The 16,924-nt window shown below is 55.7% G+C and overlaps 6 protein-coding genes and 1 non-coding gene across 7 annotated transcripts; 4 read left to right on the forward strand and 3 right to left on the reverse strand.

Moving 5' to 3' along the window:
• Nucleotides 1–748: 748 nt before the first annotated feature.
• On the reverse strand, nt 749–3,227 carry BO80DRAFT_353085 (putative C6 finger domain protein; the record flags this gene model as incomplete). Its single annotated transcript, XM_025715647.1, has 7 exons — nt 749–926; nt 985–1,408; nt 1,474–1,769; nt 1,838–1,924; nt 1,974–2,819; nt 2,895–3,007; nt 3,066–3,227. The coding sequence occupies 7 exons, from the start codon at nt 3,225–3,227 to the stop codon at nt 749–751; spliced, it is 2,106 nt and encodes a 701-aa protein (XP_025576539.1).
• A 587-nt stretch (nt 3,228–3,814) lies between these two features.
• Nucleotides 3,815–5,938, forward strand: arg2 (acetyl-CoA:L-glutamate N-acetyltransferase; the record flags this gene model as incomplete). Its single annotated transcript, XM_025715640.1, has 1 exon — nt 3,815–5,938. One exon carries the CDS (start codon nt 3,815–3,817, stop codon nt 5,936–5,938), a length of 2,124 nt encoding a protein of 707 aa, XP_025576540.1.
• Nucleotides 5,939–6,401: 463 nt separating this feature from the next.
• BO80DRAFT_424131 (putative AAA family ATPase GCN20) lies at nt 6,402–8,905 on the forward strand. The gene has a single exon (XM_025719203.1). The coding sequence runs from the start codon at nt 6,595–6,597 to the stop codon at nt 8,848–8,850; it is 2,256 nt and encodes a 751-aa protein (XP_025576541.1). The 5' UTR covers nt 6,402–6,594; the 3' UTR covers nt 8,851–8,905.
• Nucleotides 8,906–9,527: 622 nt separating this feature from the next.
• BO80DRAFT_t132 lies at nt 9,528–9,599 on the reverse strand. Its single transcript has one exon. It is a non-coding gene; the product is annotated as a tRNA-Cys (tRNA).
• Nucleotides 9,600–10,061: 462 nt separating this feature from the next.
• On the forward strand, nt 10,062–12,424 carry BO80DRAFT_424132 (GMC family oxidoreductase). Its single transcript, XM_025719204.1, has 6 exons — nt 10,062–10,459; nt 10,523–10,564; nt 10,641–11,514; nt 11,573–12,022; nt 12,099–12,161; nt 12,216–12,424. The coding sequence occupies exons 1-6, from the start codon at nt 10,103–10,105 to the stop codon at nt 12,299–12,301; spliced, it is 1,872 nt and encodes a 623-aa protein (XP_025576542.1). The 5' UTR covers nt 10,062–10,102; the 3' UTR covers nt 12,302–12,424.
• A 239-nt stretch (nt 12,425–12,663) lies between these two features.
• BO80DRAFT_424134 (phosphotransferase family protein) lies at nt 12,664–14,333 on the forward strand. The gene has a single exon (XM_025719205.1). The coding sequence runs from the start codon at nt 12,739–12,741 to the stop codon at nt 14,113–14,115; it is 1,377 nt and encodes a 458-aa protein (XP_025576543.1). The 5' UTR covers nt 12,664–12,738; the 3' UTR covers nt 14,116–14,333.
• Nucleotides 14,334–14,553: 220 nt separating this feature from the next.
• Nucleotides 14,554–16,856, reverse strand: BO80DRAFT_404522 (translation initiation factor eIF-2B gamma subunit family protein). The gene is made up of 7 exons (XM_025717686.1): nt 16,513–16,856; nt 16,391–16,445; nt 15,259–16,319; nt 15,130–15,206; nt 15,017–15,075; nt 14,922–14,962; nt 14,554–14,865 (listed from the first exon to the last, which is right to left on the reverse strand). Exons 1-7 carry the CDS (start codon nt 16,636–16,638, stop codon nt 14,716–14,718), a joined length of 1,569 nt encoding a protein of 522 aa, XP_025576544.1. The 5' UTR covers nt 16,639–16,856; the 3' UTR covers nt 14,554–14,715.
• Nucleotides 16,857–16,924: the final 68 nt, after the last annotated feature.

Genomic DNA, 16,924 nt, shown 5'->3' on the forward strand with positions numbered 1-16,924 from the left:
TGCAGCCCTTGTGCCTTGGTAGACTCACGAATCCGCTAATCTTGAATCTGGAGTTGCCCCTGTTCCACCCTCGGCCGGAGTATCAAGGTCCACCCGTGTTTTGTCTAACGTCATGATTGTTTGCTGCTTGCTTCTTCTCTCTAATCTGTCCCTTCCGCAAATTTGTGCCTTTTGCCATTCATGCAAGGCGCTACGATTGTTATGATATCCATGACCCTTGAACAATGGGAACTTATGACCCAGATATGCGATGCGTCTACAGTGAATTGAATGGTCCTACTGTTGTGAGCCAAGTCCAGATCAGGCATCCTTTTGTCCTGAATTCTGCCTCTTCTGAAAACAAGAAATGGACCCGGAAGACCTCATTCTCTCGCGGATATGCGCGATCCCGCCAGTACAGCGGATGATACATGCTACTTGTCTTCTCCGTTCAATGACTTTGTCATTCCGGCTCAACTTCTTTTAGCTCCACCTCCCAAGGAACGGAGAGTCGTGAGGGAAATGAACAATGCGAGAAACGCTATGTGTCAACGCCGTAGAGTCGGTCACTTCGGCCCGTTCGAGACGGTTCCTGTCCCGGGCGGGCGGAGTGAATCGGGCTCCGGGCCGTTCCTCGTATCTAGACACCCAGCGCTCGGTTTCGGCTTCACGAGTAGTCCTATAGTCATGTGTATTCATGGTCCCCATATATCATGTCCAGAGAAAGCATAGCCCCCATCCCGTCGGGGAGCATCGTCTATTCATTACATTACAATAACCGCAACAGCTCGAGATCTTTCGCCACGGCCGGACTGGACTGTGCACAGTCCTCGAGGAACTGCAACATTTCCTGGTTCCATTGTTCCCAGCCCGTGGGCAGGGTCTCGTGCAATCGCCGATCGGGAGAGTGAGATATACAATAGAAGAGGAGAATCTGGCCAAAGAACCTGGGAGAGGGATCCGTAAGCATACTCGGTGGGTGGGAGGCGGGTCGCGTGGGCTTACTGGGAACAAAAGGCGAACTTTATCGGGATGCAACTCTTCATCCGCTGAAAGACGCCCCCAACAACCGGCCAGTTTACGGCGTTGAGGAGACCCCTGCGGATCTGCTCCAGGTCGTTCTCCGTCAATGAGTCGGGGATGTGGAGGGCCTTATACAGATAGGGGCGGCCGATGTGGAAATTGGCGATCATGTACCGACCGCGAAGCATGGCCTCGGACACGGCGATGGCCGGAGACAATGCGTGGCGGGTGGAGGTGAAGGGAAGATGGGAGGCTGGCGATGGGGCGGCGGAAGGGGTGGAATCCGGCGGGAGAGCCGGCGGAGAGTCGGAGAATTGTAGAGTGGCCGGGAGGTTGATGCGCCACTGTTCCAACTGGTGGCGAAGTTCGGCGTTGACGGCAGGGTGAGGGAATGTGCCCGAGTCGGCTGGACCGGGCGGGAATGGATCAGTCCGGCCATAGGCGCGCCAGCAAGGGAGCGGGGGAACTCACAGTGGAAGTACAGCGAATGGCGGATCCGGGTCAAGATGATACGATGGGCGACCTGCGCGAGGAAATGATATTGAAAGAATGAATCATCTATCTCTTCTAGCGACATCGAGCGGGAGGCCGCGAAGCCGACGCTGTCAAAGGTGATGAACTTGGGGATGGGGACATATTCCTCAAGTCGGGAGAGGCCACTGGGTGGGACGTGTAGTTCTTGGACAAGGATGGTTTCGTTCATGAGGCAGTTCCAATACACCCGGGATTTCATGTCGCCTTCCCATTCATCGAAGTGGACATCACGACTAGGGTAGGGGTCTGGGTGTCAGTGCCACGGAGGCCCGAACATGACAGTTGGTGGGCAATGACTTACTTGGTGAGCATGGAGAGACAGCATGTGGCAGCGCGGTGGATCATGGCCCACGAATCCATCGGGCGAAGAATCTGACTATAGTAAATACTTCGCGTGGTCAGCAACTAGGCGAGAGCTGCCGCTGGGGAAGCCATACAATGACAGAAGATAATATTGGCAGCTCTGAAGGTTGTTATCGCACATGAGGAACCCAATGCGTTGCCGAGCGGTGTTGAAGAAGCGCAACCCGGGGGGATTCTCATAGACGACTCCCATCCACTCGGGCGGCTCGAACCGGGCCCCCCGCGTCCCGAGCAGTGGATAATCGCCTTCCTGGTAGGCATGGACCGCGATACAGCCCAGGGCCATGATAGTTAACACCACGCAACTCTCGATCGTGTAGCCAAAGTTGCTCTCGATCGCCGCCCCCAGGGTGAAGGCGTAGTAGAAGTTCTTGTCAATGATCGGAGTAAACAGATTGAAGGTGGTGAAGAAAGCATCCGAGAGTCCCTTTACCATGGCCAATGGAAGAGCATCCAGCCAGTTCTCCCCAGCCTGAGCGGGGAAGGGGCAAATATACATGGGCAAATGGGGTCTCTCCATCTCTAGGTCAATCACATAATTCTTGCCCAATTTCTCATGGGCTTCGAGTAGCCTTGGCGGAAGGATCTCCTGTGCGCCGACCCAGGATATTACACCGTGCTGGCTGAATGAAATTGAGACCAGGCCGTTGGACTCGGCCGGATTGGGATGAGGATGTTGCTCATCGTGCTCCAGGTCGTTCAGCCGCACTGCTTCCGGGGTGGGGTTCTCAAACAGACCCAAGGTGCTGGTGCTGCGATGATGACGCGCGAGTGAGCTGGTCATATCTGGACTGCCCACACCATGCGACATCTGCCTCCGAAGAGAGTGGATCTCCTTGGCGAATGCCGTGGGAACACTCTCCAACTTGGTTTCCAGTCGATGCAGCGTACTCATGATCAAGCCCAGAGAATGATCCCGCCTAGCTTGGGGGGTTAGCCAGATCGACTGGGTGTAGGAGGGATTATAGTCGAGTGCAAAGAGCCCGCTGCCTTACTTGGAGGTCTTGCGCTCATTGTAGACGCAATCCAGGTTTAGCGACTTGCACAAGCCGCACTTGGGTCGCGACTCATCGCATCTGGTCTTTTTCAGCCTGCAATTCTCACATGCCTAGGTCGAGTGGTTACTGTTACTATGGCCCACGTGCTGGCGGAGGAGAGGTACCAACCACGGTGGCTATAAAGTTCCGGGGCTTTTTGCTGGGGCCGGAAGCATGATGAGGAGCGAGCTCGGGGGGCCCCGGCGAGAGGCCTTGGGGGGTGTCATCCACCAAGTCGGGGGACTGGGAGTCGGGGCGGGAGAAGGACCCTTGATGAGGACGCTTGCTCATTGTACACGATCAGCCCAGGGCTCCCTAGAACAGGGGATCGTGCATGGTGAACCCGACGGGGTGGGGAGTACTTTAACTCCGGAGGGATCTCGGCTCGATCGTTGGTTGATGGTCGATGGGGGATGGACTAGCGCCAGCCATGTGACTCAGAGCCCAATCACCTGACGTAACCGGTGACACTAGTATCTACATGATACTATGTATCTAGATACTGCGATAAACCTCTTCCTCCGTCCATCCTCCTCCGTCCTTGTACGTACTTCCTCCGTGCTGACAAGCTCCATAGACGCACTCATGAGCGAGGTAACACCTAACTCCTTGGATCCATCGCCTCTCCCGTCTGCAGATGCATGCGACCGTACCTGATGGGAATCGTCACCATCAAAGGCACGTGCCGATGCCCCGCTATCGGCTCCCCATCGGGCCTAGCTCCCTCGCTTTCCTCCGACTGCCCATCCATCCTCTTCCTCTCTCGCTTCTTTGCGCGTTTCTCTCTCCCTCTCTCTCTTGCCTGGCTCGCTCCCTTTATTCCTTGATCGGCTTTGTTCCTGGCATGGATGCCCCGACTCAGCTTCAGGTCTGAACTCATGAGCTCCAGGACCTTGACGGGGTTGCGGACGGCCAACCGGGCCGCCTTAGGCGGTGGCCCGCCGAGTCGAGCTCTTTCCTCCGTCTCCGGTCGGCAAGTCCAGCACAGCGCCGACTTCTCCTCCAGCAGTAGATCCCAGGATCGGCTGGGTCGCCGCGCCAAGGAGAAACTCCTAGATCGGGAATTCTTCCTCAGCCTGCTGAATTCGGCGTCTACCAAGCGAGAGGCGAAATCCTATCTGGCCCGCCTGAAAGCTCAACACCAAGAGAAACCACAGCCCAAACCGACCGCCAAGCAACCCGAAGCCCCGATTCCCCCCTCGTCACCAGGCGTCAACTCCAGGTCCTTCTATGGCGCCTCCCGGTCGGTCTACGACAGTCCTGTCTTCAGGCATGATTCAACCCCATCACCGCCACCCCCCCAAGACGTGTCTGAGCGCCTGCACCTCGCATTGGTCAAGATTACCACTCCGCAGCTCCTCGACGACCCTACAATCAATGGCGTGGCCAAAACCCTGTCGCAGCTGAACCGCCTGGGCATGGCTTGCTGTGTGATGGTGGACCCGGGTACAGCGGACGATACCAATGAGCTACGCAGGATTGCTGCCGAGCAGGCCGATCGTATCTCGACAGCCGTTGATGCCCAGCCTGATTCGAAATCGGCCCATATCGACTCCGTCTTGTCTATATCATCGGTGAATCCGGTGACGCCGAAAGTCCTATCACGGAAAGCTCTGCTCGGGCCGTTGCGGGATGGCCAGATCGTTGTCGTGGCCCCAATTGCCTATACCGAAGACATTCCTCGGGCGGTGACCGTCTCTGCCAACGATGCCATTTTGGCTCTGACGAAGGAGCTTGCCGGCTTGGCAACAGTACCCGATCCCGATGAAGACCCCTTACTGACGGCTCAGCGCATCACGAGCCTGCAGGAGGAAGTATCATTAGATCGAGTAATCCTCTTGGATCCTCTGGGGGGAATCCCTGCTTTCAGTGGGCCTCAGACATCCCACGTTTTTATCAATATGGAACAGGAGTTTAGTGATATTGAAAACGAATTACTGCGGGTGTGGCAGTCGGCCGCGTCAGCGAGGAGCAATCTCCCCGAAAGAGACCTCCCGTCGATTGCTGACAGTAATCCGTTCTCCAAGTTCGCGGACTCAGAAGTCGTCCCAGTACCCCCTAGTCAGAAGCCCTACTCGCCAGATCTAATGTTGAACACAGGCGTGGTTGAGGGTCATCTAGATAACCTGCGACTAAGTCAAGCCGCACTAGCGATGCTACCCTCGGCATCGTCTGGTATCATCACTTCCCCACTCGAAGTGGCAAGCTCAGCACAGAGTCCTGAAAGTGCTAGTGCCGACGTATCAGCTGTCGGGACCCGAAGACAGAGGAACCCTCTCATTCATAATTTACTGACCGACAAGCCGTTACTCTCGTCTTCTCTACCGCTCAGCAGACGCGCAGCCATCAACGGCAGGCGGGATTCCGTCGCTGCGCTTGGCTCCCATACCACATTTGTCAAGCGAGGCATGCCGCTGACCATCATCCCCAATCCCTGGGTTTCAGCTTGGACGGCCCAGAATCGGCCGCGACTGGGGCTCGACGATCCTTCTATCGACCTGCCACGACTTGTTCGCCTGATCGAAGACTCCTTCAACCGCAAGCTTGACGTGCAAGACTACCTGGATCGAGTCAATGGCCGCTTGGCCGGGCTCATCATTGCGGGGGAGTATGAGGGGGGCGCCATCTTGACCTGGGAGCTCCCTCCCGGCGTCAAGGATGATGGGAGCGAGGCGAGCCAAGCTCGCATGGTTCCATATCTTGATAAGTTTGCGGTGTTGAAGCGCAGTCAAGGCGCCGGCGGCGTAGCAGACATTGTGTTCAATGCCATGGTACGTTCTTGCTTCCCGAACGGGGTGTGCTGGCGCAGCCGCAAGGACAATCCGGTCAACAAGTGGTACTTCGAGCGGTCGCAGGGAACATGGAAGCTGTCGGATACGAACTGGACCATGTTTTGGACCACCCCTGGACTGACGGAGGATGTGCAAAAGTTTCGGGATTACGAGGGCGTGTGTCGTAGTATCCAGCCGAGCTGGGCCGACGACACGGGAGTTGTTGATTAAATGGCAGTCCCCAGCATCTACATGTATATACCCATAACGAATATCGTTCGCCCCCTTGTGTGATACTTTTCTGTATATATAAAGGCAGCCCTCAGGTGGACTCGGTGAGGCCACCCGTCTTGACCTTGCACTCCACCTGGTTGGAATGGCCCGCAGGCGTCTGCGCTGCGACGAGTGGGGGCATCACATAGTCCGATTGATGCGCATCTCGGCAGACCAGTCTGGGCTCCCTATCGTAAGAAATTGTCTCCGTCCGGGGGATGGTGCACCTCGTAGAACGCTCGAAGCTATCGGAATTTATAAGTCGATATCATAGGTCCGACTATGTACTCGGTACACAATCCTGTGTAGTCGATACAAAGTATACAAAGTAGGCAGGAACCCCACCATCACGTGTCCGTGGGGCCGGCCGGGCCTCGGAAAAACTCTAATGACACAACGCGGGCAAACCAACCTCGTCGGTCTCGAGTCTCGACCTGTCTGTCGATCGATCGAATCTCTATGATTCTACGCTGTTCATCGTGACGACAATTATTCCGGTCACGGTGGGTACTCGCTAAGTTTCCCACCTTCTTGCGGCTTCTTCTAGGCTCCCCTGTATCTGCCCGGCGTTGCCTCCATCCCCTCCGACGGTGTCCCCGCAGTCAGCCGTCAAGATGGAGACGGAACTCCAGGCGCAGATTCCCGGTCTCGACCGCGTGATCTCCGAATACTCCGTAGGCTACCTGGCCCATGCGTCCAAGGCCTATGTTGAAGATGCCAATGCGCCGTCGCCGCTGTCGGAAGCCGCCGATTTGGTCACTGAGCTCTTGGTCTCCGCCTCGGGCGACTTCAGCCCCGAGAATGAAAAGGCCATTCGCAACCTGGTCGAGAAATTCATCTCCTCGCTGAGTGCGTCCGATGGCGTGGATGCGGAGCGTCGCCAGATGCCCTTCGCCGCCAAAAAGCTCGACCAGGCCATTAACGTCGGCTCTCAGAGGAATATCTCCTCCACGCTGGGCCTGGCGGGTGGCAACGTCGATCTGGAGTCGGCCAATGCCAGAAAGGTCGAGTCTCGCGTCGACCGCAAGAAGCTCGAGAAGGCAGAGCGCAAGATTCGTGCCAAGCAGGAGAAGAAGCAGATGAAGACGGTGCAGTACGAATCGTCTCGCCTTCTCAACCAGCCCGACAGCACCATGTCGTACGAGGAGTTCTTCATGGCGGTCAACCCTCTGCAACTGGGCTCCGACTCGCAGTCCAAGAGTAAGGACATCAAGGTGGACAGCATCGACATCTCGGTTGGCGGCCATCGGATCTTGACAGACGCTTCGCTCTCCCTGGCGTATGGCCGTCGCTACGGTCTCGTGGGTCAGAACGGTATCGGAAAGAGTACCCTCCTGCGTGCGCTCAGTCGCCGAGAGGTGGCCATTCCGAGCCACATTTCCATTCTCCACGTCGAACAGGAGATCACGGGCGATGACACCCCGGCACTTCAGGCCGTCCTCGATGCGGACGTGTGGCGGAAGCGTCTCCTGGCTGATTTGGACAAGATCACCAAGCAGCTGGCGGAAATCGAAGCCGAACGGTCTTCCATGGCCGACACGTCCAAGGATGCTGCCAGGCTGGATCATGAACGCGAGGGTCTGGACATCACGTTGAATGACATTCACGCAAAGCTCGCCGAGATGGAGTCGGATAAGGCAGAGTCCCGTGCAGCCAGTATCTTGGCTGGTCTGGGTTTCTCGGCGGAGCGCCAGCAGTTCGCTACGAAGACCTTCTCTGGTGGTTGGCGAATGAGACTGGCTCTCGCCCGAGCCCTGTTCTGCGAGCCCGATCTGCTCCTACTGGACGAACCGTCCAACATGTTGGACGTGCCGTCCATTACTTTCCTTTCCAACTACCTCCAGACGTATCCCAGTACCATCCTGGTGGTTTCTCACGATCGAGCGTTCTTGAACGAGGTGGCGACCGATATCATGCATCAGCACTCCGAACGGCTGGACTACTACAAGGGTGCTAACTTCGACTCGTTCTATGCCACCAAGGAGGAACGGAAGAAGAACGCGAAGCGCGAATACGAGAAACAGATGGCCGAGCGGGCCCATCTCCAAGCATTCATTGACAAATTCCGGTACAACGCTGCCAAGTCGTCCGAGGCCCAGTCCCGCATCAAGAAACTGGAGAGAATGCCGGTGCTGGAGGCCCCCGAGAGTGATTACGTTGTCCATTTCAAATTCCCCGATGTGGAAAAGCTTTCCCCGCCCATTGTTCAGATGACCGACGTGTCTTTCGGCTATACCAAGGACCGGCCCCTGCTCCGAAATGTGGATCTGGACGTGCAGCTCGATTCGCGTATTGGAATCGTCGGGCCCAACGGTGCTGGTAAGACCACCGTCCTGAAGTTGCTTACCGGGCAGCTGCAGCCCACGTCCGGGTTACTGTCGCAACACGCCCGGTTGCGCATCGGTTACTTCGCCCAGCACCATGTGGATGCGCTGGATCTCACGACCAGTGCGGTGAGCTTCATGGCCAAGACCTACCCCGGCAAGACGGATGAGGAGTACCGCCGACACCTGGGCGCCTTCGGTATCACCGGCATGACGGGCCTACAGCGGATGGAGCTTCTATCCGGAGGTCAGAAGTCTCGTGTGGCCTTTGCATGCTTGTCGCTGACGAACCCGCACATCCTGGTGCTGGACGAACCGTCCAACCACCTGGATATCGAGGGTATGGACGCGCTGTCGGAGGCGCTCCAGAACTTCGAAGGAGGTGTCGTCATGGTCTCCCACGACGTCACCATGCTCCAGAATGTGTGCCGAAGCCTCTGGGTGTGCGACCAGGGTACCGTGCACAAGTTCGATGGCACCGTCAATGCCTACAAGAAGTTGATCAGCTCCCAAGCGAACGAGGCCGGGGTAGCCGCGCCTCATTGAGCGGGGGATGGCAGCACGCACCAATAGTAATGACAATAAAACGTTATGGAACCTAGCTCTGACCCTCGATCCTGTAGAACTGATCAGCCCTTCAGCTCGGGGTGAGATGACGTGGCGTTCGCATCTCTTGCCCGCAAACCCCGCCTCTTATCTACTTCGTATGCTCATTGCTTGGCGCTCTGGTCGCCACTAGCAGCCTTCCAATCGCATGTAGCCCGGCTCCACCAAACCCCGCGGGCGCTCAGCTACCTACTAGGCTGATCTCACGGTGCCGCTTCGATCCTTCACGTCCGAGCTGCATGCCGGCACGCCCGGCTGCAGGCTAGGATGCTTACTAGTGGCAGTGGCAGTAGCATTGTATTACATAGTATAACCCTTCATCACTCTTGGTGTAACACCACATCGTCAGAAGGCGATCAGAAAGAACTGGGTGAACAGCGGGCATGTGGACGGCGAAGCCCTAATCAGATATATATTGAACCGCTACCCGGGCGAAGGACCACCGAAACCAAGATCCCACCCAAATCGATGAAAAAATAACATTAAAGGAAGACGAATGCCACGCAGGGACCGGGACTACTAGGCTCCCCCTCTCCCAATCACAAAAAGAAAAAAAAGTGTGATGAGAGTCATTGAACGAAGCGGAAAAGCAAAAAAAGGGGGGGAAAAAAAAGGAAAGGGCCGAACGCGATTTGAACGCGTGACCTTAAGATCTGCAGTCCCACGCTCTACCCCTGAGCTACCGGCCCTTTGTGATGGAAAAGAGGCCGCTTCATTTGTTACTCAATCCAAATTTGAAACTGTCTGCATCATGGATGCATCATGGATGCATCATGGTGTACTCCGTACGGAGTATACTCATCGGCCATTGCAACGCTACTCCACCCACGGGTATCGACTTCACTGTTTTATGGCTCCCCATGGGCTGGCCCGGGGAGGACATCGCGGGCGGGACTGGCGGAAGCCGAGTTCCATTGCTCCGTTTCCACGGTACGGATCAGACATCCCGACGCAAGCAGTATAGATCCATCTAGATGATGGAGAGGTGATGGCCGCCATGGCCTTGATCCTTGGACTCTGGTGCGTCATCGAGTCGTAAAGTCGTACAATCGTGCAGTCGTGTAGTCGTGCAGTCGTGCAGCCTCGGGATGCATCAGTGTATAGATATAAGAGGGATCAGATACCTCAGTCCCCCCATCCTCGTAGGGCACAGTAGATCGATCCATCCTCGCGCCAAACCCCGTTCACAACCATGCGGGCTCAACTGCTCCCTCTGCTAGCTGCCTCCTCGCTGTGGCTGACCCCGGCCTTATGCTCTCCGTTTGTTTACCACCGTCGTCCCCAATTCCAACAGTATCTGGGGCCAGACGCCCAGAAGAACCCCTCGGAGCCAACCGAGCCCTATGACTACGTCGTGGTGGGCGGGGGCGTCACCGGCCTCATCGCGGCGGCCCGTCTGGCGGAGTTCTATAATGTGGCCGTCATCGAGCGCGGGGGTTACTATGAGACAGTGGCAGGCAACAAGAGTTCGGTCCCCGCATACGACGAGAACTGGGACAATCCGCCCGACGACTTGACCGAGCACTGGTGGGAAGTGCCTCCTTCCTTGGTAAGTGTGCCTGATCCCCCCCCCGGAACCCTACCTCGGTTTCTCTTGCCTGACGCTCGATAGGAAACCAATGGACGCACCCTGAACTTTACCAGCGGGAAGATGGTCCGTTTATATCGCCCCGTCCCCAAGCGATCCAGGGATTTGCTCTTGCTGACCTAGCCATCTTCAATTTGTTTAGGTCGGGGGAAGCCACGATTTCTCCTATTTTGGCTACCTGCGCCCCAGCGTCGGATCTCTCCAAAAATGGGCCGACGAGGTCGACGACCAGTCCTGGACGTACCAGAACACCGAGAAGTACTTCGACAAGTCGGTCTTCTTCACGCCCCCCAATAGCACCTCCCGCTGGGCCAACGCGACGCCCGAGTACGATCCGTCCAGCCTGCAGGGCACCGGACCCCTGGAGCTTTCCTATCCCCGGTGGGCGCACCCCTTCGGCACGTGGATCCGTAAAGGCCTGGATGCGATGGGGGTGCCTCACGCCCTGAGCTTCGCCACCGGCGAACTCTTCGGCTCGAGCTGGGTCTTGGACCTCATCAACAGCACCGACGGGACCCGCGCCACGACCTGGACCGCCTTCGTGAAGGATAAGCCGCACAAGAAAAAGCTCGACATTTTCACGGATACCCTCGCAGAAAAGATCCTCTTCGATGGTACCACCGCGACAGGGGTCGCGGTCACCCGGAACCAGACTGAGCACTTTACCATCGAGGCGAAGAACGAGGTGGTCCTCGCGGGAGGTGCTATTCTCTCCCCCCAGCTGCTGATGGTCTCCGGAGTCGGACCGGCGGATGAACTGAAGAAGTGGGATATTACTCCCATCCTTGACAGTCCCAGCGTTGGGCAACACATGCAGGACCACATCGTCTTGACAGTCACCTACAAGGTGAACGTGCCCACCACGTCCATCCTGCAGGATGAAGAAGTCAGGCAGGAGAATATCGCCCTGTTTAATAACAACTTAACCGGCATGCTGTTCAACCCAGGCCCCGATGTGGGTCTGGGTTATGACATTCCCAAAGAGCTGCGCAACTTTACCAGGGAAGCCAGAGAAGGTATGCACTCGGAGTCCCCCGGGCGATGAGCCTTGAAGTCTCACATGTTCATCCATAGATCTGGGAAGCTTCCCCAAAGACTGGCCTGAGGTGATCATGGTCACCTACCCAATGGGACAAAGCTGGCCCAATGACGGCAACTACGCCTCGCTCGCGTCGGTTCCCATGGCGGTCGTGTCCCGCGGCAATGTCACCCTCACCTCGTCCCAAATGACGGACAAAGCCCTCGTTCGGCCCGGATGGCTGACGAGTCACACGGACCTGGAGATCGCTGTCGGTGCCGTAAAGTACATGCGCACGATCTTCGAGAATCCGGCCTTGACCGAGCTCCTTGCCAGCGATGAGATCTCCCCAGGAACCGAGGCTGTCACTTGGACTGAGGTGGAGGATGCCGTGAGGTCAGGGTACCGGTCGATGCATCACGCCGGTTGTACTCTGCGGATGGGGAGGAAGGACGATCCCAACGCGGTGGTAGATAGCACCGGCAAGGTGATTGGGCTGGACAATGGTGAGTCGCTGCCCCTGAGCTACGGGATCGAGCGAGCTAGACTGACCGGTTGCCTGTTTGCCTTCGGGGGCTCCAGTGAGGGTTGTGGATGTTTCGGTCTTCCCTTTCTTGCCTCCCGCTTTGCCTCTCGCTACTGCCTGTAAGTTTTGACCCCCTAGAGACGAGCCCGAGGCCGGATATTGACTTGGTGTAGTCATGGTGGCCGAGAAAATCACGGATCACATCATTACCGAGCAGCAGAGTAACGGCCGTCATGACGAACTCCGTCTCGACTTGTAGGGGGCATTTGGCTATAGTTGGAGGCCTTGGACGCTATGGAACGCTAAGCACAGATGGACAAGAGGGACCAGAGGCCTTTTTACTTACCAGATAACACGCGCTCAAACATGGCGTCTGCCCTTTCCAACTTTCCCTGTTTGCGATAAAGAACGGCAGGATCGTGAGCCAAGTCTTAAGGATCGAAAGGTCGTCTAGACCGAGGGCCCTTTTCGTAGCTAACCAGTGCTCACTGGTGTATTTCCTCCGCCTCCTGCAGCATGTTGAGAGCTGAGACGAGTCCCCGGAGAGAAGAACCATGTGATCTGGACTGAGGGGCATATTCTCGGGCCTTTTCCCCTTCAGGTAGCCTGCCCCCTAGACCTCCGAGATGCAAACAGCGTCCAGAATTGACACTTCCCCCCGCATCGATTTCATCGCTCGCCTGCGCGACTGCAACCATGGAGTTCGACCAGCATGTGGTGGCCAAGCAGGAGCAAAAGGCAGCGGTTTGGCTGAGGCTTTGGTCGAGCCGCTCCCCCGAGATTTTATCCATGCAGTTGGCGCAGAAGCATCGGCCAGGAAAACCCACGTCTGCATGCCTGTGGAAGAGTGGCGCTTTCAACATTTGCTATCGGGTCAGATATGACGAAGGGTCAGATGTTATTGTTCGTATCGCGGCCCTTGGCCGAGCCATCCTTCGCAGGGAAAAAGTCCGTAACGAAGTGGCAACCATGAGATACCTCTCGCACACCACGTCGATCCCGGTTCCGGAGGTGTTCGGTTCCGGGATCTGTTGGGCAGGCCCCTACATTGTCATGTCATTCCTCGAGGGCATGCCGCTCTCGCAGGTGCTTAAAGATCCTTCTGTCGAAGGACGGCCAGTCTTGAACCCCCAAATAAGCGATCGGAGCCTGAAGCGGGCTTATCGTGAGATGGCCGGGCTCATCCTCGAATTGTCCAAGCATGAATTTGACACCATTGGCGCGCTGGAGGAGACTGAAAGGGGCTTGTCGATCACTAGGCGTCCTCTCACCTTCAACATGAATGAGTTAATGGTGTCTGCAAATCTGCCCGAAGAAGTGTTTCCCTCGCACACCTTCAGCTCAGCCACGGACTACTTTCAAGCACTCGCTAGGCAGCACCTCTCCCATCTTCGGTTACAGGAACACGATGCTGTTAGCAGTGAGGAGGACTGCCGGAAGAAATTCACCGCTCGTTGTTTATTTCTGAATATCACGAAGAAGCTTGGCACCGAGCATACCCAGGGGCCGTTCCGGCTATATTGCGATGACTTCCGTCCTTCCAACATCCTGATCGACCTTGATACCACCCGCGGCTTCCGTGTCTCGGGAGTGATTGACTGGGAGTTTACATATACTGCGCCTGCTGAATTTATACAGGTAGCTCCTTGGTGGCTTTTGTTGCAAAGCCTAGAGGACTGGGAGGGCGATCTGAACGAGTTTCTCATTCGTTATACTCCCCGACTTCATACCTTTCTGGAAGTGCTAAGCGACTGCGAAAACAAACTGATAGAACAGCATCTTCTCTCCGAGTCGCAGCGCCTCTCCCCACGGATGGCGCTCTCTATGGAGACCGGGCTATTCTGGGTATGCCTAGCAGCACGGTACAGCTCCATGTTCGATGAAATTTATTGGTCATTTATCGACCAGCGGTATCATGGAGCTTTCATCTCTCTTGATGCCCGTATGCGGCTTTTGGATCCTGAACAGCAGCGTGAGATGGATGAGCTTGTGAGGCTCAAGACGGCCCAGTGCGCCACGGCGCAGGAGGGGTTCAATGACCACTATCCAATCGATCAACTACTTGAACTGTGATTGAATTTCCTGCGCATCGAATGGTGAAGTGTGATGGCCTCGGAGCCATTAGCGCTGTCACCTACGGGTGAGTAGTATTCAGCCTCCTCTCCAGTTGACAGTAAAGCGCGTGCTGTTGATTGATATTCGGAATCGGATTTGGAGCAGTTGCTGCAGAGCAAGAGCATGCCGGGCATCAGCCCGGGTTGTCAAGATTTAATAACCGCCAGTCCTAGCCGTGCAAAAAAAAAAAAAAAGTTTTTTTCGAAACAAGATGGAGCAACAAGTCGATAGGCTGGACTTGGACCTTGCATACTATCTAGTATGTAGTTTAGGGGTAGTAGGGGGAGGTAGGCACCAGCTAATGATGTCCATGTGCCAACGTCACTTCACCCTACCAAGTAGGGATTAGAAAATATATATCCGATGTCAAAGCGGAAAGGACGAGCCTGGCGGAAGGGTAGGGCCAGGCATTCTCTATACACTAGGCATTTTTTGATATTGTAGGCTTGTTGGGAAGCAAGCATCTCTGTGTTTCCAAGAAAGAAGGGAATCGCAAAGTGTTGCCGAACCCTATGCACGATATGTAGGTTGAGATTCATTTTTACTTACTGTATTCACCTAAAAACCCGCCTCGTCATAACTGTCCTGGTCATCCCCTACATCCATGCCGTCCTCGTCGTCCTCCTCAAGTCCCTCAAAGCTCATAAACTGTTCGTTCTTGGCGTCGGTCTCTTCTTCCACCACCACGCCATCCTGGACCTCACAGTCCTGGAGAAAATTGGGTCAGCAGTCGATCCGAGTTTTTGGGAATAATTCACACGCACCTTTAGCATGGACTCGCGCCCAACCTGACTGTATCGACCGACTGAAACATTGTCAATTGACGAGCTCAATGGCAAATCTATTGCAAACAACTTACCGATACATCCCGTGAGGACACACTTGGGTCCGATGACAGCATTGTCCATAATCAAACACCTGGTGCGGATTAGAATCTCGGCTGCTCTAGGATCTAGAGACTAGAATGCCTACCTCGTCAAGCGAGCACCGCTGCAGATTTTCGCGTTGGCCGAGATGCACGACTCTTTGATGACACACTTTTCCTCCACCTTTCAAGACATTAGTTGCACGGTGTCATCAAGAGAAGGGTAGGGGGTTTACCGTCACGTTGGATCCCAGTAGGCAATCGCCTTTTGTGACAATAGATTTCGACGCAACCCCTTCCGGAGTCGCAATCTTCGAGACATGGCTGAAAGGCGAAGCAGCCGCACGGCCAACCTCTTCGATCGATTCAAGTTTGGCCAGACGCAGTGACATCGCCAACACCAGGGCGGAGCTGTCAACGCGGCGAATTAATTGCTTCGACGGCTTGGTTGTGTATGCGAGAATCGGCGGCACTTCCACCGACGACTTTGTACCCCGGGCCTCGGAGCCCTGGGCGTGGGTAGTGGTCATGCCACGAAGATCAACCTCTTCCTCCAATGAATCCCCGTCGTTGCTTCCTTGCTCTTCCTGAGTCTCGTCCCGACCGCCCAGGATCTCATCGATCCCGAGCTTCGCACTCAGCCCACGCTGCCATTCTGCTTTGGCCCAGTATCCAATCAAGTCCTCGCTCACGGATTCGAATCGCTCCTGGTGCTGGGCAAGTGACCGGACCCACTTGGGGAGAACGTACAAATGTGCATCTCTGTAGCTGGTCAACAATTTGACCGACGCATGCTTCTCAACCAAGGTATGGCGGAGTAGAAGCCCCTTTTCATTCTCTAACTGCTCTTTCAGGGTATCCATCGGCATCGACATAACCAGTTTGGAAAGTTCATAACGTGAGACAGCCGGGGCCTCATCTGGCTCGAGAGAAGTGATGGCCACAAAATCGGTTGGCTCTTTCTTGATCTCGTCTTGAACGCCCTTGACGGGATAGAACACGGACAGGCCTCCTTGGGCGGTGGGACCCAGCTCACTCTGGGAGGCCAACCATGCCTCAAGCAAATGCTCACCAGGAATGTCACACAAGAGATCACAACTCAGGAGCAAGAAATTGGACTGAATGCACGCCTGTACCTCCGGTAGGCGAAGTAGCTCCGCCGTTCCCGTTGTCATCTTGAGGTCTTTCGGGGCGATCACAGTGGGTGAGGGCGAATGGAGAGACGTAAGATACGGATTTTGTTGGAGAGCGGCCTTGAGGGGAGTAACAGCGGAGGGAGGTGTAATCAGGACGATATCTAAACCGGAAGACCTTATGCTCAGCCCGCAGATCACAATGGGCCGTCAAAGATGTCTTGCCACCACTCACCAGTTATTCCCGCACGCTTGCACCAATCCAGCGGGTAGTAGACCATCGGCCTTAGCTGAGCATCAATCGATGTTAGTTACTGTTTGCGATTGAAGCTGGCTTGGAGATCCGCCAACACATACTGCGATGGGAATTAAACATTTCGGATTCTCTTCCGGGTTAGAGGAAATTGTGTTCAAGCTTTCGCCAGGACCACAGAGAATCAAGGCTTGAAAGCCGCTGCTTGGTACGGGTGTCGAATGGACCATTTTGTTTATGTTCTTTGTACGAAAGAGCCCCGCGGGCAATGGCGGGGTGGAAGAGTTGAACGGATAACTTCGATTGACGTAGCTCGAGGCAGGCGTCTCGGAGTGTCGTCGGTGACCGGGAAAGATAGTTAAAAAGCCCAATGGCAAGACACTGCAGTTATCCGCGATTCTCTCGCTGCAGGACCGAGAAACGAATGTCGCCGAGAGCGTGGCTTGTGATTTCGCTCGCGATGACCGGCGGAAGTTTTGCCCTCGGAGACCGCTGTTATCGCGCAAACAGTGCAAA

This window comes from Aspergillus ibericus (assembly GCF_003184845.1).
Source record: "Aspergillus ibericus CBS 121593 unplaced genomic scaffold BO80scaffold_14, whole genome shotgun sequence".
NCBI classification, from domain to species: domain Eukaryota; kingdom Fungi; phylum Ascomycota; class Eurotiomycetes; order Eurotiales; family Aspergillaceae; genus Aspergillus; species Aspergillus ibericus.

Excerpts from the sequence above, each read along its gene's own strand:
- BO80DRAFT_424131 (XM_025719203.1), top strand. The coding sequence starts at position 6,595 with ATGGAGACGGAACTCCAGGCGCAGATTCCCGGTCTCGACCGCGTGATC.
- BO80DRAFT_424134 (XM_025719205.1), top strand. The coding sequence starts at position 12,739 with ATGGAGTTCGACCAGCATGTGGTGGCCAAGCAGGAGCAAAAGGCAGCG.
- BO80DRAFT_424132 (XM_025719204.1), top strand. The coding sequence starts at position 10,103 with ATGCGGGCTCAACTGCTCCCTCTGCTAGCTGCCTCCTCGCTGTGGCTG. Across the intron at positions 10,565-10,640 it reads ACTTTACCAGCGGGAAGATG|GTCGGGGGAAGCCACGATTT; the intron begins GTCCGTTTATAT and ends CAATTTGTTTAG. Across the intron at positions 11,515-11,572 it reads TACCAGGGAAGCCAGAGAAG|ATCTGGGAAGCTTCCCCAAA; the intron begins GTATGCACTCGG and ends GTTCATCCATAG.
- BO80DRAFT_404522 (XM_025717686.1), bottom strand. The coding sequence starts at position 16,638 with ATGGTCCATTCGACACCCGTACCAAGCAGCGGCTTTCAAGCCTTGATT. Across the intron at positions 15,207-15,258 it reads TACTGGGATCCAACGTGACG|GTGGAGGAAAAGTGTGTCAT; the intron begins GTAAACCCCCTA and ends ATGTCTTGAAAG. Across the intron at positions 14,866-14,921 it reads GGCGCGAGTCCATGCTAAAG|GACTGTGAGGTCCAGGATGG; the intron begins GTGCGTGTGAAT and ends AATTTTCTCCAG.